The following is a 24,374-nucleotide window of genomic DNA, read 5'->3' as shown; positions in this document are numbered from 1 at the left end:
ATTACTTGATGCCAAGCATGAGAGATAGGCTAAGAGAAGATATTTTGAATAAGTAAGAAATATAGCCTACAGCAAACCAATGGTAATATCCAGAATCACGAAATTTTAGATGATTCTGTATACCCAGTAACAGAATTAATTGAATATCCAACTTTCTTTAAGGAAATGCTTGAAATGTGAAATTAAGTGAAAATTTTTTTTGGGAATAGTTATCACTAAATAATACCATTGAGTGCTCCTACACTAAACGAATATCGTCGTCGGGGATAAAGGAACGCAACCTGTTGGTATTGACTTTCATTCAGATTTCTATTTAAAAATATATATAAATCAAATAAATCAAATATAGTTATTACTATCTGAAGCCTTTACAAATTGTTTCACCTAACGGATCATCAGAAGGTCTTATTCAAATAGAATTTCTTATGAAGAATCAGAAGTTCTTATTCAAATAGAATTATGAATAGAATTATCCTTATTCAAAGGTCCAAACACGCCACCCAGTGTTACATCTCCGTGGCAGAACGAAGTAAACTCTGTGCCAAGGCTCCATCATTCGATACGTAGCGTTACAAATGCTATTGCAAGACCAGTTCATTATATGAAACTGTTTATAGTATTATTGTAAAGCATTCAATTTTGGGCTAGTTTTGAGGAGGTAAGCTTTGAGAGACTCGAACACTATAAAACGAGTTTTCAATTTTTTTTGGAAAAAAAGTGTAAACAAAAAACAATAATCGAACGCTTCGGCTATTCATATACAGCCCTTTTCAAGCCTATAAGAAAAGTATTTTAAAATAAATACTAAAGAATCATACAAACCATATACACAAACAACATGGCAACAAATGAAAAACAAACTCAGAAAAAAATGGAAAAACAAAACATCGAAAATTGGAACATGGAACGTTAGAACACTTTACCAAAAAGGAAAACTTGATAATATCATTGAAGAAATGAAGAGATTGAAGATTGGCATTCTTGGTTTGGCTGAAATGCGTTGGAACGATAGTGGGCAAATAAGGGAGAATGGTTACAATGTAATTTACTCAGGAAATCAAAAACACTCTAATGGAGTTGGAATAATACTTCATCCCAAAGTTTGTGCTAATTTGTCTGGGTTCTGGGCAATTTCAGACCGTGTTCTTCTCGTAAAACTAAAGAACTTACAACATGACATTAGTCTAACACAAGTATATGCGCCAACAAGTACTGCTCGTGATGAAGAAATTATCACATTTTACGGCGACATTAAAAGAGCTCTACAAAACTGTAAACACAACGAAATACCAATTATAATGGGTGACTTCAATGCTAAGGTCGGAAATATTGCTCATGGAAAAACAACTGGAAACAACGGTTTAGGATTCATGAATGAAAGAGGCACAACATTGATTGAATGGTGTCACGAACAAAACTTGTACATTGCCAACACCTGGTTTATGAAAAACCCTGAAAAACTTTGGACTTGGAAGAGTCCTGATAATCACACGAGAAATCAAATTGACTATATTCTGACATTTCAAAAATTTCGAAATACTATCACAGATGCTTCCACAATTCCTACAGCCGACTGCGACAGCGATCACAACCTATTGGTTGCCAAGTTTAGACTCAAACTACAAAAAGTTAAGAAACTTAAAAAGAAACAAAAAATTGATTGGAACTTCTGCAAGGATATTAGCCTAAGAAATGAATATCAACAAAAATTCGAAAATGAAATGATCAGCTCAAAAATCAACAACAAAAACGCAACATCAACAGAGGAAGACTTCAACGTGATTAAACATTCTCTAATCAAAACAGCTGAAATTTTTCCTACGGTTGAAGCCTCAAAGCATAAGAACTGGATGAAACCCGAAATTTTAGATATGATCAAAGAGAGAAGAAAATATAAGAACAAGAATGATTTAGAATATAAACGCTTAAACAACAAAATAAAGAAGGCTTGCAATGAATCAAAAGAAGACTTTCTCAATAACGAATGTGCTACTATTGAAAAAATCTACAATTTCACACCAGGTGAAGCACACCAAAAGATTAAAGCAATAACAAGAAAATTCCAATCAGTACACAAATCTGGATGTTTAAAGTCTAAATCAGGTGAAATACTTTTGGAAGAAGACAAGATCCTTAACAGGTGGAAAGAATACATTGAAGAGTTATATGGGGACCCAGAAAGAACAACAAAACCGTTTAAATTCTCTGAGCCACTTTCAGGACCAACCATCTTAAAAAGTGAAATAACATTTGCTTTAAGTAAAACAAAAACAAGCAAAGCATTAGGCCCAGATGAAATAAGCACCGAAATGATAAAAGTACTAGATGACATTGGCATTGACGTACTCCACGCACTCTTCAACTAAATATATGACACTGGTGAAATTCCAACTGATATGACAAAATCTATTTTCATTACAATCCCGAAGAAACCAGGCACAAGAGAATGCGAAGAACATCGCACAATTAGTCTGATGTCCCATATTATTAAACTACTGCTGAGAGTCATCATGAACAGAGTTAGAAACAAATTACACCCAGAAATAAACGAATGCCAATATGGGTTTATGCCTGATAAAGGAACAAGGAATGCGGTCTTCATTCTGAAAAACCTCGCTCAAAGATCAATCGAAATGCAAAAATCCCTGTACTTGTGCTTCATCGACTATAAAAAAGCTTTTGATAGAGTTCAACACAATGAAATGTTATGCATGCTCGATAGAATTGGAATAGAAGACAAAGATCTAAGAATCATTCAAAATTTATATTACGAACAATCAGCGGCTATCAGGATAAATACTGACTGCAGTGACTACACGCCCATTCAGAAAGGAGTAAGACAAGGTTGTGTGCTATCACCTGACCTTTTCTCATTATACAGCGAAATAATTTTAAGACATATTGAAGATGAAAGAGGTATTAGTATTGGAGGAAACAACATTAACCACATACGATATGCTGACGACACCGTTTTGATAGCCGACTCGGACGTAAAACTGCAGAACATATTAGATATTGTGTGTACGAAAAGCAAGATATTTGGCATGGAATTAAATAAAAAGAAAACAGAAACAATGGTCATAACAAAGAAAAAAGCAACCGAAACTCCTATTTGTAATTTATCAGTTAATGGAACAATTCTTAAACAGGTCCAAAAATTCAAATACCTTGGTACTATGGTAAATTGGGATGCAAGAGACGAAACAGAGCTCAACATAAGAACAGCCCAAGCTAAAGAAAGCTTCCAACAAATGAAACCAATTCTTTGCAATAAAAATATCTCTTTCAAAACAAGATCTAGAGTTTTAAAATGCTATATTTATCCTGTTTTTCATTACAACTCTGAAACCTGGAATATTTCAACAAAAATGGCAGAAAAGATTAATGCTTTTGAAATGTGGTGCTTCCGTAGAATACAACGCATTTCATGGCTGGCAAAGAAAACAAATAAAGAAATTCTACACCAAGTGAACCAAACCAGAACTCTGTTAAAAAGTATGAAAACCAGACAATGTAAATTTCTCGGCCATGTAATAAGAAAGCAAAAACTGGAGCATCTCTCTTTAACTGGTAAAATTTTTGGAAAGCGGGCACCTGGCAGACAAAGACAAACACATCTGGAACAATTTAACGACAAAACAGAAACAATTATCCATGCAACATATAATAGGAACATTTGGTCTAATTATTCATCTGAGGCCGTCGATGCCTGGTTCAGGCAAGGCAATTGAAGAAGAAGAAAGAATCATACACTATCACATCAAAAATATGGTCCAATCCATACATTTGCGAACTGCTTATAACTAGCTCACACAAAATGATAGCTGAAAAATTACCCAGCACAGCGGGTCAAGTACTTGAAAGGTAAAATTAATTGTTAAAAAAATAACTCAAGCAAATTACGCAAGATAGACGCACAACAGGAGATACAAAAAAGCAAAAATACGAGAAGCACAAGACGTGACAAATCAATCAAAAACTGTTAAAAGATAGGAAGCTCCGCCAGCAAATAATTGCCTGTTGAGCCCTGAGTTGATTGTTTGCTTTATAATCTTTCAACCCAGGGCTCAACTATGCAGTAATATAATAATACGATTTAAAAAGCAAAATTACCGGTAAGTTGCTCGTAAGATCTACCCAGGCAACCTGGCAACATGTCTTTTGTCGTTCCTTCCGTTACTGCATAATGCTACGTAGTATTAATGCAGCAATGCTCATTATTTCATTTTCAGATTTTCAAAAACGTGTTTGTGTTCTGGAAAACAACGTCTTTAAATATTACGACCCCGAAAAACCAAACGTTGCCAAAGATGAAGTGGAGTGCTCCGAACTTCTTAGCATCGGGGTGTGCCAACCCGAACAGGCGACAAAAGCGGGGTAAGAGACTGGGGAGAGTCGAGAGATTCCTACTTGAAAAGGCCAATAAAGGTTTTACCTCAGATTTCCAGAACGAACGGTCTAAAATTTTGAAAATTTACCACTAAAATTTCTCAACTTGATTGGAGCAGATCCATACGTTCCGTTGCTGCCTTTTGGAATACGACTCCTATATTAACCTAGTTTCACAAACAGGATTATCTGATTTCAAAAATAGTTTTTGGAACCTGATAGGATTGTGGGTTAAGTGTATATTACAGCAGATTGTTTTATGGGGTGGGCTGTAGCACGCTACTTTTGTAACGCCATTACTTTTTTAGTAGTTCTAGCGGCACTACATTTTTGAGTAGCGGCTACAGTAGCGGCGCTACTTCTTTTTTCAAAGTAGCGGCAGGAGAAAGGCACTACATTTCTTTCAGTCACACTCACACTCCTACTACCCGCTACTTTCCAATTTAAAGTTTAAACAATGACTAGTTTTTAGAGATTTTTATGGCAACATAATGCTTGAAAACATCGAGGCAGAAATCATTTGACTACATAGCGGAAAACATCAAGCCACGTTGACACCGACACTAGTCGCGAGTCCGAGGCAGTGGCGTAGCTAGGGAATGTGCCGGAATGTGCCGCCCGGGGCGGATTCAGATTTTGCCGCCCCTTCAAGAAAAAGCATGTGAAAATAGATTGCGTTTTTTTATCAGATTATAATCAAAATCAAAAATCGTAGTCTGAAAGTGCCGCCCCAGACGTGCTGCCCGGGGCGTTCATCCGCCCCCCGCCCCCTACCTACTCAACTGGTCCGAGGGTGAACTTTTTGTTGTGTTGGTGCCATCGCATGAAACGTCGGTACTGAACAAAACGTCAAGTGTGAAGGACTTTTATCAGACAGAAGAAAGTTCTTGAGCTTTCTCAGTGTCGAATTAAAGCGTCTGTTTATTAAATACAACACCCCCATTCACCCTTCCTTCCAGTATTGCGGTGGAAAAACTTGTCCGTTGGAAAAGACGTGCTGAAGCCAAAGCGGGTAGGACTCAGCTACTCGCATTTTGAAATACTCCGTTTTTGAAAGATGCGATAAATTTGACCTAGAACGCGTTTTCTATATCGGCGTTAAAATGGCCGTGTAAACGAATGATAGACTATCATTCGTTTACAAAGTGATTTTGACGTTACAAAGTGCTGTCCGTTTAAGAGAAAAGGAGAGGGAAAAATAGCGGTAGCGCGCGCTACTTTGGCCCTAGTAGCGGTAGCGGGTACCGCGCAACTTTTACAGTAGCGGATGCCCAGTTGCCCACCTCTGATTGTTTTGTAGGACAGCATCTGATTCTCGAATCTGTAATTTCATAACTGTTGTGAGGTAGCAACCAACCGCCTCCATCCTAACCGTCTCCATGTTGCCAGGTTCGTTCATTGCTTCGATGTCAGTCGCACAACTGGACGGACGTATCTGTTCTGTTCGGACCGTCAGGAGATTGCGGCTGCCTGGACCAGGGGACTGATGCAGGCCATTGTCCCACCGCATGTCCAAAATGCGATGAAGCAAGACTTGGACTACGACAGAATCGGAAAGATGTCGATCAAATCACAACACTTGTCCAAGAAGCCCTCGGTAAGAACACGTCCAAGAAACTGTCGTTCGAAAGATGTTTTGTTTATTTTCAAGCAAATGCTGTCTCTCACTTTACAAAGTTACTTCCTTGCTTGTTGTCAAACTGGTAACCATTGAACTTTTTTATCTGAAAGAACGATTTGTTGGACGGAAACGTCGCTTTATGAAATCAACAAACAGGAAAATAATTATGACTCCTTGAACTTCTTGGTTTTCTGAAACAAACACCACATTTATAACCGAATAACCGGCTCAATGACCTGTGGTTTGTGTTTTTTCGAGGCCTCCTAGTGCGCTGTCTTTTATGTGTGTACGTTTTGCTTGTCTGCTGTTTCGTCTACATTGTTGCTGTTTTTGACCACCAAAATAAATTTTATGACTTCATTCGCACGCAAACCATTATTAATCCCTTGTCGTGTTTGTTTCAAGGAATGGAAGCCAACATGGTGCAAACTCAAAGGAAAAAAACTTCATTATTACCATCAGGATTCAATCACAATGGAATGCATCGATTTAAGAAGACTTGTGCAAATCGGTAACAACCTTCAATCTTGAAAGCACGCTATTAAATTAACCACACAATTTACTTGTGGCACCCACTTTGGCTTAGAGTTAGACTACCACGACAAGGCATTGAAAGCTAGCTTACAGTATATGTAGTTGGCCTAGCTGCGGTTCCGTTTCACTACTCGCCACAAAACACGTTGTTTGCATTCTCTCAGACCACTATCGACCGCCACTACCAAGCCACGAGGTATTCGAACTTCTCACATTTCCTCCCCTGCAATGGTTTCGAATCGGTGATGGTAGTTAGCAAATATACGAAATATGTGAATGCTATTAAAATGTATCCTTTACAGGTTTGGACTTAACCCAGGATGGTTCCCCTAATGCGGGAGCAACCACCAAGGACCCTGGTCCCACGTTCATGCTGGTGTTCCGAGAAAAGTAATAGCTATCGTTTCATTTAAAAACCGTGTCAAGCTTGCAGTACTTGTTAGAAATGAGCTGTTTGTATGGATTGGAACAAAAGAAACATACACAAATATTAAAGTCATTTAAGACATAAAATTCCTTGATGGTGTAATACGCACTCTTGTAACTGCTGCGAATCTTTGAAAAGAATTGTGTATGCACTGCCATCAAGGATTGAATGGCGTTAAATATTTTTCCTATTATGTCATAAGCGTTCATTATCCAGAAGCAATAGAAGAAAGCCCGAGGAGAAATGAATAGCTTTTGTGCTTGTGGCTAGATCGTATTATCTCCGAGCGGATACTAAAGCGGATTCGGAATCTTGGTTGTCAGCTGTGAGGAAAGCGGATAGCGAGTACGGATCGGACTTGACTTGCCAGCAGCTCACAGCGGAAGGTGTACCACTAATTCTCGAGAAGTGCACAACTTACATTGAGCAGTTCGGTGAGTTGACCTCACTGGTTGCTTTGATCAGTGCTGTGCCAAGTCTTCCCAATCCATCCGTTTGTATAAAATCTTTTAATTTTTATTTGTTTGTCACAGAGCATTCAAAAATAATATGGCTCTTGATTTATTCTCAGCCGATGATATGGTCGGAAAGTGAAATCGCTTTTCATTTTTACGTCATAAAACATATACTGTATTTGATATCCTATAGGTTTAACCACAAGAGGGATATATAGACTGAATGGGACCCACAGCAAAACATCTCAGTTGCTCAGCGATTTGCAGCAAAACGCGCGTGACACGCCAATGCGGGATGCAGAGTTAAACATTCATGATGTCTCCAGTGCCCTCAAACGGTGGTTCAAGTCCATTCCAGGTTCGCTGTTGACAGTGGAACTTCACGAGGAATGGGTCGATACATCGCGTACGTTGCTGGTGTATGACGTAACTAATAAGTAGTTTGCACCAACATTTTCACAATCCAACTTGATCAAGAACGCACTTCAAGGAAATCTCTTCTGTTAGCGGCACTTACCAAATGAAGTAATTCACAGACAATACTTCCACAAGCGGAAACTTCACTCGGTCGATCTAGGTGACCCGGCTTGCGTCAGTGATTGAAAACCTCCACAAAAATACAAATTCCAGGATTAAGCCTCGAAAGAAGCTTCCACCAGTCCGATAACGAATATTTTCACAACCACTTAAACTCAGTGAGCTCTCGAAGAATTTGTCTGTTTCCGGGACGCAACTTTCCATATTGTATCAGCAAAATTTCTCCTATCCTGAAATTTTACCAATCAGAGCGGCGCTGTTTAGTGGAGCATGATAGGTTGTAGGTAAATCAATGAAGCGTGATTCCGCACTTTATAAACAAAGCTGAGTCCCATACTTTATTCCAAGCATCCGGAGATGAGAGATAAGGTTCTCATCACGCTAAGCCTTCGGCACTAACGAGAGTAGGGTGGCCAGTTCCATTCTCTCGGCCGCCTTCACTTCAGCAATTATGCCCACCCAATTTATTACACCCTGGGTAGGCTAGAGGTGAGCGGTGTTTTTCAACAACCAGCATAAGCCGGGAGTCGAACCAGGATTGCACAATTAGAAAGCGAACGCCTTATTCGCTGCGCCATTCCATCGCTTTTCATAGTTAATCTAAAAAGTGAGAGAAATAGGCTAATGCTGATCACATCGGTAGCATACTGTGGTATCCTAAACCTCAGCGCCGCTTTGATAGGTCACATTTCAGCCTAGGGGAACTGTTAATGATATCGTTTTCAAAGTTGCTTCCAGGACCTTCCTCTGGTATGTCCAGGTCGTGTAACATAAGTTAGTTGAGAGAACGTGTTCAACGATAATCAGCTTAAAAGGCAAATAGCAGAATATCAGTTCAATAGCTTAGCCCCATTTCTTGATATTCCTAATTCAATATCAATCAAAAAATGAAGCAGATCAAACAAGTTTAACCTGAAGAGGCGTCATATATGACATCATAATGTTGATTGTGTTTTGATGCAGAAATTAATCAAGAGCACCACAACAGCAAGATGCAGTGGTACAAACACTTGATTGAGAAATTACCGGAGATCAACAGGAATGCTCTCAAGGTCTTGCTGGCTCACCTTAAAAAGTAAGATAATCTCAAAATAAAAAACTACAACCAAAAAAAAAACATAAGTAAATCATTCTCTTACTTTGACACCCGACAATGCTTGAAGAAAGTATACTGTTGTAGTAAAGTTTAAAATTGTTTTGTTACTTTTCTTGCAGTGTTGCCAGCCACGAAAAGGAAAATGAAATGTCCATTCATAACCTTGCCATTGTATTCGGCCCCACCATTTTACAGCCCCAAGCTGAGGGCGATAAGAAATACGTTGGCGAAACATCACAAGAGATCGGATGCTTGGAGGATCTGCTACAATATTATGATTGGTTGTTTGACGTGAGTTTGGAATTCTTTGGGATAATTGGAATAGCTTTTTCTCCTTTGCCTGTTTTTTTTGTCACAGCATTGAAATTATTTTTATTTAGAACAAACAAGAGTGGTTTATTTTGTGCATTTGTTTGGTTCATAGCTTGTTTGTAGCCTGCCTAATCGTCCCAGTTCTTGTCTTATAACTGTCTTGTGAGTTACTGTTGTTATTATATTGCACTTCGGCTTTCACCAGCTTTCCTAACCACTTGACGTGTTTGAGGGGGTGATTGCCTTATTGTATCTTAACCCTTTGCTTTTCAACGTTTTTTTGGAAGTTAACTGCTCAAGGGGGGGCCGTTTTTGGATCAAATTCAATCAGCTGTTACGTGTTATCCGCTGATGCTATTTGAACAGAAGTTGCACTGGTGTGAAAGCAAATCATTTGTATATAAGTTTGAAAAGTCATTATTTTAAAATTTTATATGTTAAACTTGATATTTCAATTTTTGCAAAGGTACCCAAAAACGACAATTTTGATTTAACTTGCCGCTATTTAATTACCGTGCTAATCCGATTTCATGCAAACTTCTGAATAACAAAGAGCTCGATCGAACGCACGAAGTGTGTGTGCGGTGTGCCGAATCATTGCATTGATTAGAATTTACGACTTGCGAGCAAATCTTATTGTAAGCTACTCACTGATTCTAAAATAGTTACAATCAAAGTAACATTGTTACACGAATTTGAAAAAAAAACAAAACTGCGTTTGTTGTCTTACATTTTTATCCTAAACTAATGCATTCCCAAACTCATGGCTAGCTTCTAGTTTTATGGAACCAAATTTCTCATAAGTAACACCTTAGCCTGCTTGAATAGCTGTTTACATCTTCGTTTGTGTATTTAGGTCTACAATTGAGTTTGTAGTATGAATATTTTTAGTAGAGAGAAGACAGTTGAACAAGTTGTTGAAATTATCTGAAATTTCTAAGTTCAAATTAGGTGCTTTTGAAATTGTGGATTTGTGTCAAGTCGCATCACAAATATCATGCAGGCCACATCATAAGTCATTTCGCTTACGGGTGTTTATAAACATGACTCATAAATTACATCCACAAAAAATACAGCATTTATATCAACAAAGCTAAGTTCGAAGCTCACTTTTTATTGAAGATTGTGTCAATCAATTCGAAATAATGCAACAGCGAATTGCCGCCAGCGTCGAAATAATGCAACAGCGAATTGAGGAACGTGCGTAAACAAAGGAAATGTGAAATAACCCACAGTCAGCAAATCTACATAAATTTAACGTTTACAAATGTTGAATCAATGTAAAAGGACTGGATTGCTGACTGGGTCCTTATTGTTTGAAGCACTAAAAATACGCGTAATATCGACAACATCAGCAAGGCAGTGATTATGTTTCTGGCCAAAAAAAAAAAAATAACTTTTGACTTCAAAGATAAAAATGATTATAACGAAGCTTCAAAGTTTGTCGTAAAACATTTTACAGAGATACAATAAACATAATCATTTTGTGCCAGATTGTGAGAAGACTTCCTAGATTCTTTCCAACCATTTGCATGATTGCAAATTATTTTCTATAACTCTATATTGCTAAAAAATGGCTTCTTTGTTGAAACAACGTGGCTACAATTCTATAAGAAATTCTTAGGCCTACTACATTGAAGTAATGAAATTTTTTTTGTGATTTTGCTGATGACGTTTTACAATATCCGAGAAGTAAAAAATAATAATGATGAATTATTTTATAAAACCGTGGTTTGCAAGTGCTTCACAAAAAATTGTTGAGGGAAAATTTACTATTAGACGTAAAACGTTTGTAAAAGAAAATTGTCGGTTTACGTATTTATAATGTTTATTGCGCTGTTATCGAATTATAAACTGCCTGTATTGTCTACCTTTGTGGTTGCCGGCCAGCTTAGAGCAGCATGCAAACCATGCGTTTTTGGTATTTGCATCGTGTTATGATTCTCGAAAATCTCCCACAAGGTCTTTATTTTTATCGTGATATTTTTGTGCCTTGTCTGTCCTGAACTTGAAGTCATTGTGCAGCACAATCCACACCGGTTTTTAGACTCAGTCTTCATTGAAAATCTTTTGTGTGGTGCATCATTTCAAGTAGTGTCTTCCCCTAAACTGTTACACAAATCGCCCAGAACCAGAACCATCGTGTTATCTTACAGCAGTTGAGAGCCCGTTATTGTATGTGTGGAATTATTACTGTAGATGTCTGACTAAATTCATGCCAAAGTTGAGCAAATTCTGCTTTCGGGATCCTTGCCGTTATTTACGGTATTTTTTGTTGATAAGTTTGGGCAGCATTTTTCCAAGATAAATGAAGACATCGGTATTGTTCGTCACTTAGATTTAGTTTTCTCAGCATTGTTTATTCATTCTTTGATCCACTAGTTTGTCCCACTTTTGGTATAATCGGATCGTTTATAGCCTAAATGGCGGGTCTTCACAATAGCCGGCCTCTTATACATTGGCGCAACGTATTCAGATGTTGAATCAATGATGAAGAAAGCTGATTTGTTGTTTGTCTTATGTGACGCCTAACTTTATGCCTCGTCTACAGTACAAAATATTTTGTAATGTACATTGTGTACATTGTACATTTTGTTTGTAGGCCTACATTACAAAATATTTTGTAATGTAGATGAAGCATTATCATCTTTATTTTGCGCTCTTTGGAACAAAACACAGTGCACTGTGAAACAAAAATACAGGACATAACAACAAGTAGGCGACATAAATCAGTGAAGGGACGCCATCGAGTTAGCTGCTACGTGTAAATGAAGCCTATCTCATAATTTTGAGTATCTCACAATTACTGTTTGCAAAAACGCTATTTCTCCGGCTTCTCCCAAAAGCATTTGCAGTGATACATTTCCTCAATTGCAAGTTTTGTCAATGAGAGCATTTCCATAGAACGTTTATTTCGAAACCAAGTTTTCGTGTCTTTATCCAAGAGAAGATTTCTTATTGTAACGTTTTTTATTCGTCAATGAATATTATCTGCTTGAAACAACTGTTTTGAATAGTTTGTGGCCTCCATAGTCTACTATTTTGATCGTGGATTGCTATTCTTCTTTGTAGAGCTGATAACGCAAAAAACGTTTGCTATTATTGTTTCTAATTAACAGCTTTGCGATCACTGGCTTTTCTTTGTAGCATAAGAAATAACGCGCTTTGTATTATTGAGGTCAAACCAAACAAAAGAAAGCAAGAGAATGCTTCTCTCTGCTCGCGCATATCGATGCACGAAGCAATTATGAGCTTATGGCTTGTCATCGCAATGTAATCCATTTCACGCTTTGCTGGAAGTTAGCTAGAAATAGCAAAAATTCACCAAAATCTTGAATTTACAAGAAAACTACACAACTTTTAGCATCAAATTTAATATCATCAGATCCGCCTGGCAATTTTAGGAAAAGTCAAGAAAAACCAAGTGCATGGCGTTACTGTGCTTCAAATAATTAAAGGAAATATGAGGGGGGGGCCAAATCCGGCCTCCCTTTGAGGAGCAAAGTGTTAAGGATATCGTTGTGGTTTCTGCACAAGTCTAATTACGTCTTTAATCTTGAAAATAATTGGTTTAGGTTCTCTTAGAGAACTAGCTATTTGTTTGCTGTGAGAGAGAAACCAATCATGATCTTGGTTTGCTGCTAAAAACCAAACAACATTTCATACAAATTTCAATTAGCCTCAGTATTTATTTGAGTTTTCTTAGTTCGCTAATTCACTGGAAACATTTTTTTTTCACATTTTTGTCTCTTCACGGGTGTTTCTTTTAACTTTAGATCACTGACGTTGATAGAGAGAAGGAAAGGCTGATGTTGGAGGCCAAGGAGAAAATCAGCATGGCAACTCAGCAACAGGGAATGGTGAGTGTTAGTTTCCACGACTTAAGTTTGTTTGGGATTTTTAAATGATCCTCTTCTTCGAACTTAGTTGTACTCGCATCATGTCTCTGCATTGGACGATAACTCTTATCGTAACCCCAACATCAATGTAGCATCAACAAGCGCAGAAGTAAATACATTGTTCTTCGCATTTTCTCATTTTAAACCTGGTGAGTTGTTGAGTGGTGCATTTGTTCGATCACTATCCAATCACGATGCTCTTTGTGTGCAGCTAACCACTCTAGATTACGACATGATGGTGCCCATCTACATCGGCAACAAAGATGAAAAGTGCGTCAACTACAAGGTAACCACTATAACGTCAAGCAACAAATTTGTTGCTATTTTAAAGTTACTATTCCAAGAATTTGCCGATAAAGTCGCCATTCATGTTGTTTAACATGTCAGTTTTATGTTGTAATGCAAAAAAGATATTTTTTTTATTGTTACGCGGTTTTCAAGTGGACAATTTGTCAAAACTTTTTTTCTAAATTTGGTTCATTATTGAAATAAAACCAACAAAAGTTTGTGTGACGCCACGTCAAGTAGTTATGGTAACAACAAACAACAACAAAACTAATAAACTTCAATTTTACCTGGAAAGTTTATGTAAACTCTACCGCGAGTTCCACCTACTAACCACTAAATCTTGGTTGAATGAATCTTTATCCTCGGACTGGAAAAGCTTCTTGCAGAGCTCCTAGCAGTTTCGCATACTTGTAGAGGCTTTGAATTACTGGTCACCTGGATTGACAGAGTGAAGTTTCCGATTGTTGAAATCTTGTTACCGGGGAATTATTCCATCCATTAGATGCCGCTGAATGGAGAGCAGTCCTTAACGTGCGTTACTCAAGCGCACATCCCGAGAGTCGAACCAGCGCCGCTTGATCTTGAAGCTTCTTCGTTCCAGAAGTCACGCGCTAACCAACTGAGCTATCGGGGCGGATCTTGAAATACTTCCGACTCTGACTTAATGGAAGACTAAATATAATTATGTCAAGCACCTAGCTCTGTCACATTATACAGTACAGTATATTTATCAAGAAGTGAATTACTATGAGCCCAAGGCATTGTTAGAGAATGTTACTTTCAACCGAATGCATCGGCTTTTTCGGATGCACCTTTAATATCTGAGGCTAGGTTTCCATCATCATCATTATCGGCCATGCCTGAATAAGGCGTCGGCTACCGTGAGTCTCCACAACGATCGATTGTCCATAGTTCTTATTAAGTTTACAAAATCTTGGTTTGTCCATGTCGAAAGATTTTTGAAGCTTTCCAAAAGTGGACGAAAGTTGAAAGTGTCATCTGTTTTTAGGTAAACATGACCGCATGTGAACTTATAGCAAGAATATGTATGACCCACGGTTACCCTCGTAAGACCTGGGGGTTATTCGAGGTTATATCAAATGGAGATGCAGAGCGGCCGCTGCACTACTCGGAGCATGTGCTGTCCGTCATAAAGTCATGGGAAATGCCATCAACTAACTACCTGCTGGCCAAACACGATTACGTTAGAGACAAACTCCGTTGGCTGAAGCGAGTAAGTGATTAGAAACCATTCTCTTACAAGAGCAACCACCATGGATTGCATTGTTTTACTGAATCATGTAGGACTGTCAAAAGTGTTCAGTAAAAGTTCAAAAACTTTCCAACTTAAAAGCAAAGAATTGTATTTTCTGTCCCACATCAACGGACACGACTGACCGTATCATGTTCCCAGCCGACAGGTGAAGCTGTGGATGCTTTGTACGAGGGCAACTTGAAGGTGTACGATCCAAAGAAGAAGTGGGTGAGAATGACCAGCATCTTGAAGGTCGTCGATGGCGAATTAACGTTAAGTTACGTCAAGGTAGGTCAAAAGAACATAACTTCAATGTCAATTTTGCTTCATTATCACGATTTGTTCTATGGAGGCAGCCCCTAAATTGATAATAATGCAGAATTTTAAATTTCCTCCAAATTACTTGCATTTATATTACATATTTACATTTTCTTGACTCAAAATATGTCAAATTGCATGGCAACCTTCCACTTACTTGCTGTGGCTATATTTATGCAGACTACGTTGGCTTTCAAGTTGTATTCTGGTAATCATCTTAACGAATGACGGGCACTACCAATGCTGAAATGAAAACATAATGTTACTATAACCACAATCGAATTACTCATTCAATAAATAATGTAGATATTAACAACCTGCATAAACATGCATGTTTAGCTGATTTACAGCAACATGGTCCTGTGTTTTGCCATGCTAGACAGGTAGTCACTACCTGATCTAGCCCTCTGAAGAATTTAGTCGTGTCTGATTGACGAAACATCGGAATAAAAACAGATTATCACCTTATACATCTTGTGATAGTTTAGCTTAATTTGCACCAGTACAACGTAGGCTATCATCTTATTTGAATAATATGAAAAGTTTATTCTGTGGTAAAATTTACCTTTTTAATAATATACGCGTGGTGCTTTGTAAATGTAAAATTATTTGTTTCATAAAAGCAAAGCCATGATCAGTTTGATAAATCGTTGATGTGGCCTAAGCTGTAGGATAGAATTTGACCAATCCAAAAGCAGGATGTCAGGGCCGCTGGGACGATAATGTTGGTCGATACCAATGACAACGCTGGACCTTTAAGATAACATCTTTCAAAAACAAGAAAGCTATGACGGAAATTAAATGCATTACCTGAAAGAATGAAAGATATAGAAAATTGTTAGAAAAATTATCCAGGAAATAGAAGTGAAATCAAAGCAAACCCGATGTAGCTGTGGCAACAAACGGGGCCGTTGCGAGACTAATTTTGGCCTGCTGCCACCAACAACATTCCCCGACTCTTGTAATAAGACAACGATAAAAAATACTTTAAAAAAAAAAAGAGAAATACGAGTAAAATCAATGAAGGGGTCATTTTTTTCCAAACATCTGCAATCCCCAAAATAAAATTGAGTAGGTACGAATGTCTTATAGAAACCAAACTACATTCTAGTACGTGGTACATTCGTGGTACATTCTTCAACTGTTTGAGTCCCGTAAAGTGGCTTAAGACCCTAAAATCATTTTGAGCCCGATTTAAAGGACTCCCTGAACCCACGTGTTTATACTACTGCGAAAGAATATGTGATTTTCTTTTATAATTCTGTTCCTCTAAAAATCCCAAGCATTGAATCTCTTTGTCAACGCCACCGCAAGGTAATCTCTCGAGGATATGTTTCCCCACAAGAAGTTTTTCGTTCGGATTTTCAAATTCTATCTTATGGCACACAGCGACCTACGATTTGCAACGTCGTTAACAAGAACAGGAGAGTTAAAATAGTGGTTGGGTGGGACATTCAATGAGTTGCAGCCTGTTAAAGGGTGGGACGCACTCCTAGACTGTAGTTTCGAAACAATGGTGCGTTGACAATATAGTTTTTGTTATATAAAATTTCATTTGTGACATCGTAGAGTCAAGACAGCCACGCTTCTGTTCGTGACGTGGCGTCTGGTAATTGGCGGAAACGATCTACCAAACTTCATTCAATCAGCAGGAAAATAGGAGGAAATTTTGACGTAATAGTTTTTTCTTTTACCTGCTTATGATTTACTTTTCTTTTGTTTTTTATGTTGCTGGACTTTAATTTTGCATCTTGTGGCGTTGAAACACTTTTTGTCGCTTGAGTGGCTATCGCTTGCAGCTGCACACTAATATTCAATTTTAACCAAAAATTTAAGTGAGAACTTCAGTGAAACCAATGAAAGCGTTCAGTCATAGAAATTGGTAAATGAAGGCACTTGTGATATAAAACAGAAAACATTATCCGCGTGGCAGAACATTCCCGTTAGCGCCTCTGCGCTCTGCAGCCCTGTTTGTTTTATATTGTTTGAAAGCGAGAGTCGTTTCATAAGCAGCCATGCTGGTTTTATTTTACAATTTGCAGCTACGACAAACATCGTACCCTTCATCATGTGCAATGTATCAATTATTTAATTTCTATTCTCAATGTCACACCAATGTCAACCAGCAAACAGTTTTCCTTCAATCTTCAACAAAGTTTGACCTTATTTGACTTCTTATTTTTTTTTACCAAGCGAGAAGTCATTTTTTTTTTCCATTTGACTGCTACTGGTGACATCGCAACCACACTTATGTTTGTTCTAATGTTAGATGATTTGATCCTTGGCAAGTCTGAATAAAAGTACAGAGCCCAAAGTGTAAGGATTTGCTTTCTTCATTTTCAGTTCTGAAGTTTTACTCAGACTGTTTTATGCTCCTACCAGCAGCTATCAAATGGTTCTCTTTTAGTCTTGTTTCGACGTTTCCTGACGATAAAAAAACGTACAAAGAGAACTATTGCTAGTTGGGTTGCCTTTTTTTTGTTGCATTCTTTTTACTTTCTGAACCTGCATGAAATCGAATTCAGGACAGAGTTGGATTATGTAATTTCATTGCTTTGGAACCCCAAAACAAGAGTTGAGTTTTGCATGGATGCGGTCATGACACGAGTACAACAGCAATTTAATTGTGCTGATCGAATCAGTGACGTAGGTAAGAAGAAACTTTTAGGAGGGCCAAAGCAATTGTTATGTGGCGGTAAACATTTTGATATTTGAAATATTTTTTTTTTAAATATAGCCTAGCTACTGAATGCAGCCAAACGTTTGTGAAACGTCAATCAACATGTAATGCAACGCCATTAAAACGTTGTAGTAATATTGAAAAGCAATATTTTAGGAGGGGCAAGGCAATATTTTAGAAGAGCGATTGCTCAGTTACTTCTATGGTGGCACCTGATTGGCTGTTTGCACTTCATCGACTTGGCTCCAGTATGTGACCTTGCACAAACAATGTGCAATCAGCTGACAAGACGATTGGTCGAATATTAAAATCGATGCCAATTGAAGCTCTTTCCAGGTTATTTCAGCCTTTTAGTGTCGTAGAGTTGATTAAAACCAAGCGTAATGAATGACACAAAGCTTTGGCAAAACTAAACTTTATGGGAATAATCGCACCATCAACTCCGTCTGATTGCAGAAAGAAAAGATATGATTTTTTCCAAACAATTTTAGAAATTGCACAGCTTGATATCGAATACTGGTAGTGAGTTGAAGCAACGTATTCGTACAGTTGGGCGGTGTGCCTGCTGTCCGATCAACCAATCGTCCGTCGACTCATTGTACGCAAAATATTCTTGACCTTGAGTGTCAATTAAGCCAGTGCTTCTCAATCGTTCTTAAATTTCCACTGGTTTGCAAGAAAATTTCCAGAGGTACTTGATGTGGATCAATAATAGCCAAAATATTGTTACAAAGGATTGGTTGTATTCGTAGTCCTGCTACGTGAAATCATTGCAGTTTTAAATCACATGTTAACACTCTTCGCATAATCACTTTGAACGAGAGTCAATATATTTAGTTTATTTGATGCCAGCTTCCGATACATGCTCTCGGGAATACTAAATTGGGAAAAGGTGGAGAACCCCTGAATTAAGAAAATAACATTATTCGTAGAATATCGCATGGCATTGCACAAAAAAGCAGTAATGCAATTTCATCCTTGCGACCTTCCTTCTACCTGTGCTGTATGTCGATCGAATCACTTAAAAACTTGCATGACTGGCTTTCAATAAATTCGCTTCCGTTGTTGTCACATCTAGCTGCTTGTCAGTTCCATGCAAAACTATGACAAGACAAAAGTAAACTCATTGTCTTTAGAGACGGCTAGCTATGTCACATTTGTGAGCAATTTCTGACAGGCCAACTTTTGTTTTCTTGATCTTTTCTAAAGTAAAGAGCTGTAGTGTTTGTTGAGGTTACTAACAGTTTGGGAAACTTAATTGTGGTTGTTTTGACTTGATAATACTGCAAACAAAATGGTAAAACTTTATACACAACCAGCACCCATAGAGCACTGCATGCAGCCGGAGCTCCGTGAACTCAAACAAACTTACAACACTATGATACAAAACAGTCAATTTGTCTTGCCGGATTAAACAAAAATTTCAAAAGGTTTAGACGTAAATTTCAAATGTTTTTACCAAAAGTCTTAAAATGTATTTTAGAATGTATTGCTGTATTCTAAAACCAGGGATAAAGTTGTATTTGACAAAAAGCCGATTATCCCCCCCCCCCCCCCCCCACTGTAAGTGCAGATTTATTAAAGATTGGTGTGTTATATAATTCATTAAAGTGATGTAAAATCAAATTTAAATGATATTTAACAAAATTAAAGCAACTACAAGTTTCCCAAACTGTTACTAACCTCAACAAACACTGCGGTTCTTTACATTTGAAAGGATCAAGAAAACAAAAGTAGGCCTTTTGAAAATAGCTCATAAAATGTGACATAGCCAGCCACTGTTTCATGTGTAGTGTGGTGGCCATGTACAACCACGTAAGGTGCTGTAACAATGTTCATGCTTCATTTAGGCCAAGAGCGCTTCACACATTCCACTTACTCTATACAACATCTACATTGGGGTCGACCGTCGAACCAAGCCACCGACTTCTAAGTATGTATCAGTGTTGGTGAAGTGAAACATTGCTTGGTTTCTATTTATTTCAACAACTTTGTGAAAGTCTCATCTAGATGTTATATAGTCATACCTTTATCTTTTCATTTCAACGTAGCCACAACCCACAACTACAACTCAAACCGCTCAGTGGAAGGTTCTATGAGTAAGTCAAATTCACTTCTCTCACACATTTAAATAACTACCTTACCATTACATTTACACAATATTGTAGTTTCAGTGTAGGTGAATGTGATACTGTTTGTTGATTACCCTAACTGTTTCGTGATGTAGTTCATCTACTATTATACTATAGCCCCCGGAATAGCAGCTTTCATCTTATTGTATCACAGTAAAACGTTAATAAATTGCTCTCAAGTGCTACAAAATATTGTACATTGTTAAAACATTTAAAAAACAAGTTATAAAAGTTAGTTATAAAACAATCGCTTTTTTGCTTTAAATTACTAAAATACCGTGGCAAATGAAGCATTTAAAAAGTGGTTCTCTTTTTAACACAAGATGAGGTTTGCAAGAATAACGTGTGTTTGCTGGTGCCAATGCTGTTCCGTCTATGATGGGTTAAAACACACTCTTAGGACGTTTGTGAAAAAGGACAAAAGGAAATTTTACATTTCTTATCTTTTTCATAGAAAAAATTTGGCAGAAACAGAAACGATAAGGAAGACCTGAGTACAGTCGAAAGAAGCTGTGATTAGGTTATAGCTAGTTATATAGGTTTCCCTAGCCTCGATTGTTTTGAGCGTTGTGGCGGGATGGGTCGGGATAGCATGGACTTCTGTTCCGTTCAAACATCTGTTGGCTATCGCAAGACCACGGCTTGGAGAGAGTAATCTATCCACCTACGCAATGAATTGGATGCTTCTAAAATCATCAGATCCAGAAGCTTGTCTGTAGAGTTAGTGACAGAGTGGATTGCTAAATTGCTTTTTCAGCAGATCCTTATTGAATGTGAAGGGCCTGCACCCTGCATGTCAGAAAAAGAAAAATGTCATGATATGATACTATACATGATACTATATGATACTATATGATATGATACTATACATGATACTATACATGATACTATATAGACATGATACTATACTGCAGTAATAATAAGTTTATTAATGTCTGTAGTGAACGTTGCTCGTTAGCATGCCCGCTTCATTGATTCATTCCAACTTAACAAGCTTGACGTTGAACGACAGAACCCAGGCAACAAGAACACCAAATGAAAAACACTGGAATGACTGACAGTCTCATCATCAGAAATTAACACAACGTTCTGTCGTCCTACATGGCCAACTTGACTTCTAAAATTAAGAGTTCTTCTTGAGTGAGTGAGAAAAAGATCAAAAAAATGAGTCAGAAATCATGATTATAGTTACTTAAAAAGGACCCTTGCCTTGGTTGAAAAAACGCCTCTGTAAGCATGGCAATCGCTGTACACAACAACACAATGTAATATAACGGCAAATCTATGTGCGTATAAGCACTAGCCAGAATGCGATTAGGCATTCTTACAAAAATTCAATGCTTACAATCCCTCTAAATTCAATTCCCTAGATTTCTAAGCGAGACGCGGGATTGCGCTAAAAGCCCGCGGTATTTGTACAAATCAAGTGGATTCCAGCGCGTTTGACATCAGACGTCAGAAAGAGTTCTCGGGCGGTACATATCTAACAAATGTTTTTCTACAGAAGCTTTGGGTTCACTTTGGCAAGTCGCAGCTTTCCTCCGCGCTATTTCATTGCCGACAGTGAGGTGCACCTCTACAAGTGGTATGGCCATATTCTTATGAGCAAGGTGATTGCTTACTTGGAATTTACCTCGACTATCAAAACGTATTGATGAATGTTACAATACCTTGTATGTTACAACATGTATGTGTTTCACTGATAGTCAGTGGCGGATCTAAAAACAAATTTTGGTGACAAGCCAACTTGAAGTGTTCATAAACTATTAAAATATTGTTTTCACGAAACTTAGTTGAAAACAAGATCAAGAGAAAATAAATTGTTCTGCAATAAATATGATTCGAAAAAAAAAATAGCGTAGACACACAAAACCTCGAGGGTTACATGTGAGACGTGACTTGGGAAATGTTGATTTGTTCATTTTTTATTTCAGTTTCCCGAAGGGTTCACTCCAACATCTTCACCAGTATTGAGTCCTGACTTTGAAGCCACTCCTAGAATCCTGTCTGACTCGGGGTGAGCTTACATGAAGTCATCGTTTTAGAAAGTAACCTCAATGCAAATACGTAGTTGCATTAAGGTTCACACACAGTGCGTGTGGTTGTCGCTTTTTCTTTTACTAAGAACATATTATATATAACTTCTGGATTAGCTAGTTAGTTTTTAACATCTTTCTTTGCACAACCATCAACCACACATTATTTACAATCAGGTTGCGTGTACTCACATAAAAAGTTGAAAAGACGACTCCAAAGAGCTACAGTTTTTATGAAGCTCCCCGCTTTTGCAAAGTTGACTACGTTGATAATTTAGTTTGGAGCACTAACGTTCAATAGTTAGCCTATTATTTATTTATAACGAAGCCTATTTAACCGGTAGCGTTGATAGGGGTCCGGGGGTGCTTTTGGATCCGGGCCAAAGATAATTTTAGGGACCCTAAACCTTTTCAAGGGGCCCAGATGCACGAAGAAACCACAACGTATTCTTTGAACACAGTGCGTTTTCCTTATAAATATCTTGATTTGGAGCCCAAGGATCTCATTGGTACCGGCCCAAAATGACCTCTCAGCGGCCCTGTATATAACCCTGGCCTACCTGTCCTACCTGCCCTACCTGTCCTACCTGCCCTACTTGCCCTACCTGTCCTACCTGCCCTACCTGTCCTACCTGCCCTACCTGCCCTACCTGTCCTACCTGCCCTACCTGTCCTACCTGTCCTACCTGCCCTACCTGTCTATTCCAGTTTCCAAACAACTGTGAATTGCAAGAAACAGACCAGGATAATGAAGTTACTGCACACCGCAAAAAGATTAAATGTCGTTGTAGAGCTCGCACTCCCATGAGAAATAGTTGACGCTTATATGGGCGCTCCCCGGTTAAGAATCACGGCTCTAAAAAGATTTAAAACTATGACCCGGTATGATCCATATCTTACAAAAGGGGACAAATTTTGTGCACATTTTGTACATAAAGTGTGAGGTTGACTCTGCTTGAAGGATGATGTCACCACCTACATTTTAGCCATAACTGTATTGTCTTTGTTTTGTAGAGCGACGAAACGATTTGCTTTTCCGGGCATTTCTCAGGGTGACCTCGGTGAGGCTGCCAAGGCGGTCGCCCTGCAGAGAGCTTCATCATCAAGCAGCACCGAGCCGACAACGCAAGATGTCGCTTACGAAACATTTGTGGAGGATGCGGTAGGTGGGAGGAGAGTGTGGCAATACAGTCAATTGTGAAACGATTTTCCGCCAAGCAGAGTATGTTGAAAGTAGTGGAGCTGCCAACCGGATCAGCTGATAAACTCATTTCTCAAATTTTGCTTTAAGTTTCAACCTTTTACTTGCTTTGGTGTACTCCTACTAACAACTGCGCTATACTAATGGATCACTTCATGATCTTAATTCATTGCTCTTCCATGTGGCGTTAAAAGATATTTTTATTTTTGTGCTGTTGAGCCGGATGCACCTGCAGCTGACATGAATGAACAATGCAAGCTTCAACAATCACAGAAACTTTTTGATCTCGTTTTAGTGCGATTCCGACATTTCTGTTATGTTGTTAATAACCTCGTGGCCTCTCTTGTCTTATAATAAACAAACGAATGACGTTTGTATTACTTGTGGAGATATTCACTTACTATCCGTCACGTGACTCTTTGCAAAGCATCCTTAAGACTGCTCGCGTTTCTAAGATGTCTCATTGTTGTGGTTTGTGACGTCGAAAAGCGAAGGGTGAGAATTTCAGGAGAACATTTGCACGCTTACCACTAGATGTCAGCACACAAAAATCTGACTTTCACTGCCTTGCTGTGGGGAGGCACTGGATAATATTTGTGGACATTGTCTGTGATCGACAATGAAGGGAGAGCATGCCAACAAAACAATCAACAAACTTGCCTCGTTGCTTGCTTGACAATCACCGGAAGTTACCATGGTGACCGATTGGCATGCCCTGCTTTGACGTACGAACTTGGTCTCGTTTATTATTTTCATCTTTTTTGTTTGTTTCATAAAATCAACGACAATCACTCTTCAGTTGATGCACCTGGGCGCTGATTGTTCCACTTCAGCGGCACAACCAGCACGTAGATGCAAAATAAATTGAGTCTTGTGATTTTACTGTATGAGTCCAGCGCAAATAACTCAGGTCATGACACGTCACAATAAATAATACCTCACAATTCATTGTCTTAATCGTGACGTCATACAGCCAAGCGACTCCACGACTTCAGTCACCAGGGAGCAGTCGCATAGTGAACGGTCGAACAGCAATCCGGAAGACCGACGGACTTCTTCCTTCTCCATCTCCCCGGTGGACCAGAACGTAAGCTTCATGTTCATATCGGTTGCGAAAAGTGTTGCCCCAAGTCATAGCCTCCAACGTATTAGTCACTGCGGAGTATCAAACTAAGATTTATAATAAACCAAAAA

The 24,374-nt window shown here is 38.4% G+C and overlaps 1 protein-coding gene across 1 annotated transcript in view; it reads left to right on the top strand.

Annotated features, from left to right (window-relative positions):
• LOC145780355 (arf-GAP with Rho-GAP domain, ANK repeat and PH domain-containing protein 1-like) overlaps positions 1-23,555 on the top strand; it is a 72,576-nt gene extending 49,021 nt beyond the window's left edge. The window contains exons 18-34 of the mRNA XM_082592056.1: positions 4,233-4,377; positions 5,779-5,986; positions 6,416-6,521; positions 6,847-6,934; positions 7,242-7,405; positions 7,620-7,832; positions 8,927-9,038; positions 9,179-9,350; positions 13,148-13,231; positions 13,482-13,556; positions 14,568-14,792; positions 14,973-15,101; positions 16,701-16,805; positions 19,662-19,744; positions 21,448-21,553; positions 21,878-21,960; positions 22,994-23,555. Coding sequence (XP_082448182.1) covers positions 4,233-4,377; positions 5,779-5,986; positions 6,416-6,521; positions 6,847-6,934; positions 7,242-7,405; positions 7,620-7,832; positions 8,927-9,038; positions 9,179-9,350; positions 13,148-13,231; positions 13,482-13,556; positions 14,568-14,792; positions 14,973-15,101; positions 16,701-16,805; positions 19,662-19,744; positions 21,448-21,553; positions 21,878-21,960; positions 22,994-23,180 — 2,285 coding nt within the window. The 3' untranslated portion in view covers positions 23,181-23,555. The remainder of the gene's footprint in view (positions 1-4,232; positions 4,378-5,778; positions 5,987-6,415; positions 6,522-6,846; positions 6,935-7,241; positions 7,406-7,619; positions 7,833-8,926; positions 9,039-9,178; positions 9,351-13,147; positions 13,232-13,481; positions 13,557-14,567; positions 14,793-14,972; positions 15,102-16,700; positions 16,806-19,661; positions 19,745-21,447; positions 21,554-21,877; positions 21,961-22,993) is intronic.
• The last annotated feature ends 819 nt before the right edge of the window (positions 23,556-24,374 follow it).

Source organism: Aplidium turbinatum, chromosome 11 (assembly GCF_918807975.1).
Source record: "Aplidium turbinatum chromosome 11, kaAplTurb1.1, whole genome shotgun sequence".
Taxonomy (NCBI): Eukaryota; Metazoa; Chordata; class Ascidiacea; order Aplousobranchia; family Polyclinidae; genus Aplidium; species Aplidium turbinatum.
Note: the sequence above shows the minus strand (reverse complement) of the source record. Positions and strands in the feature narration are given on the sequence as shown.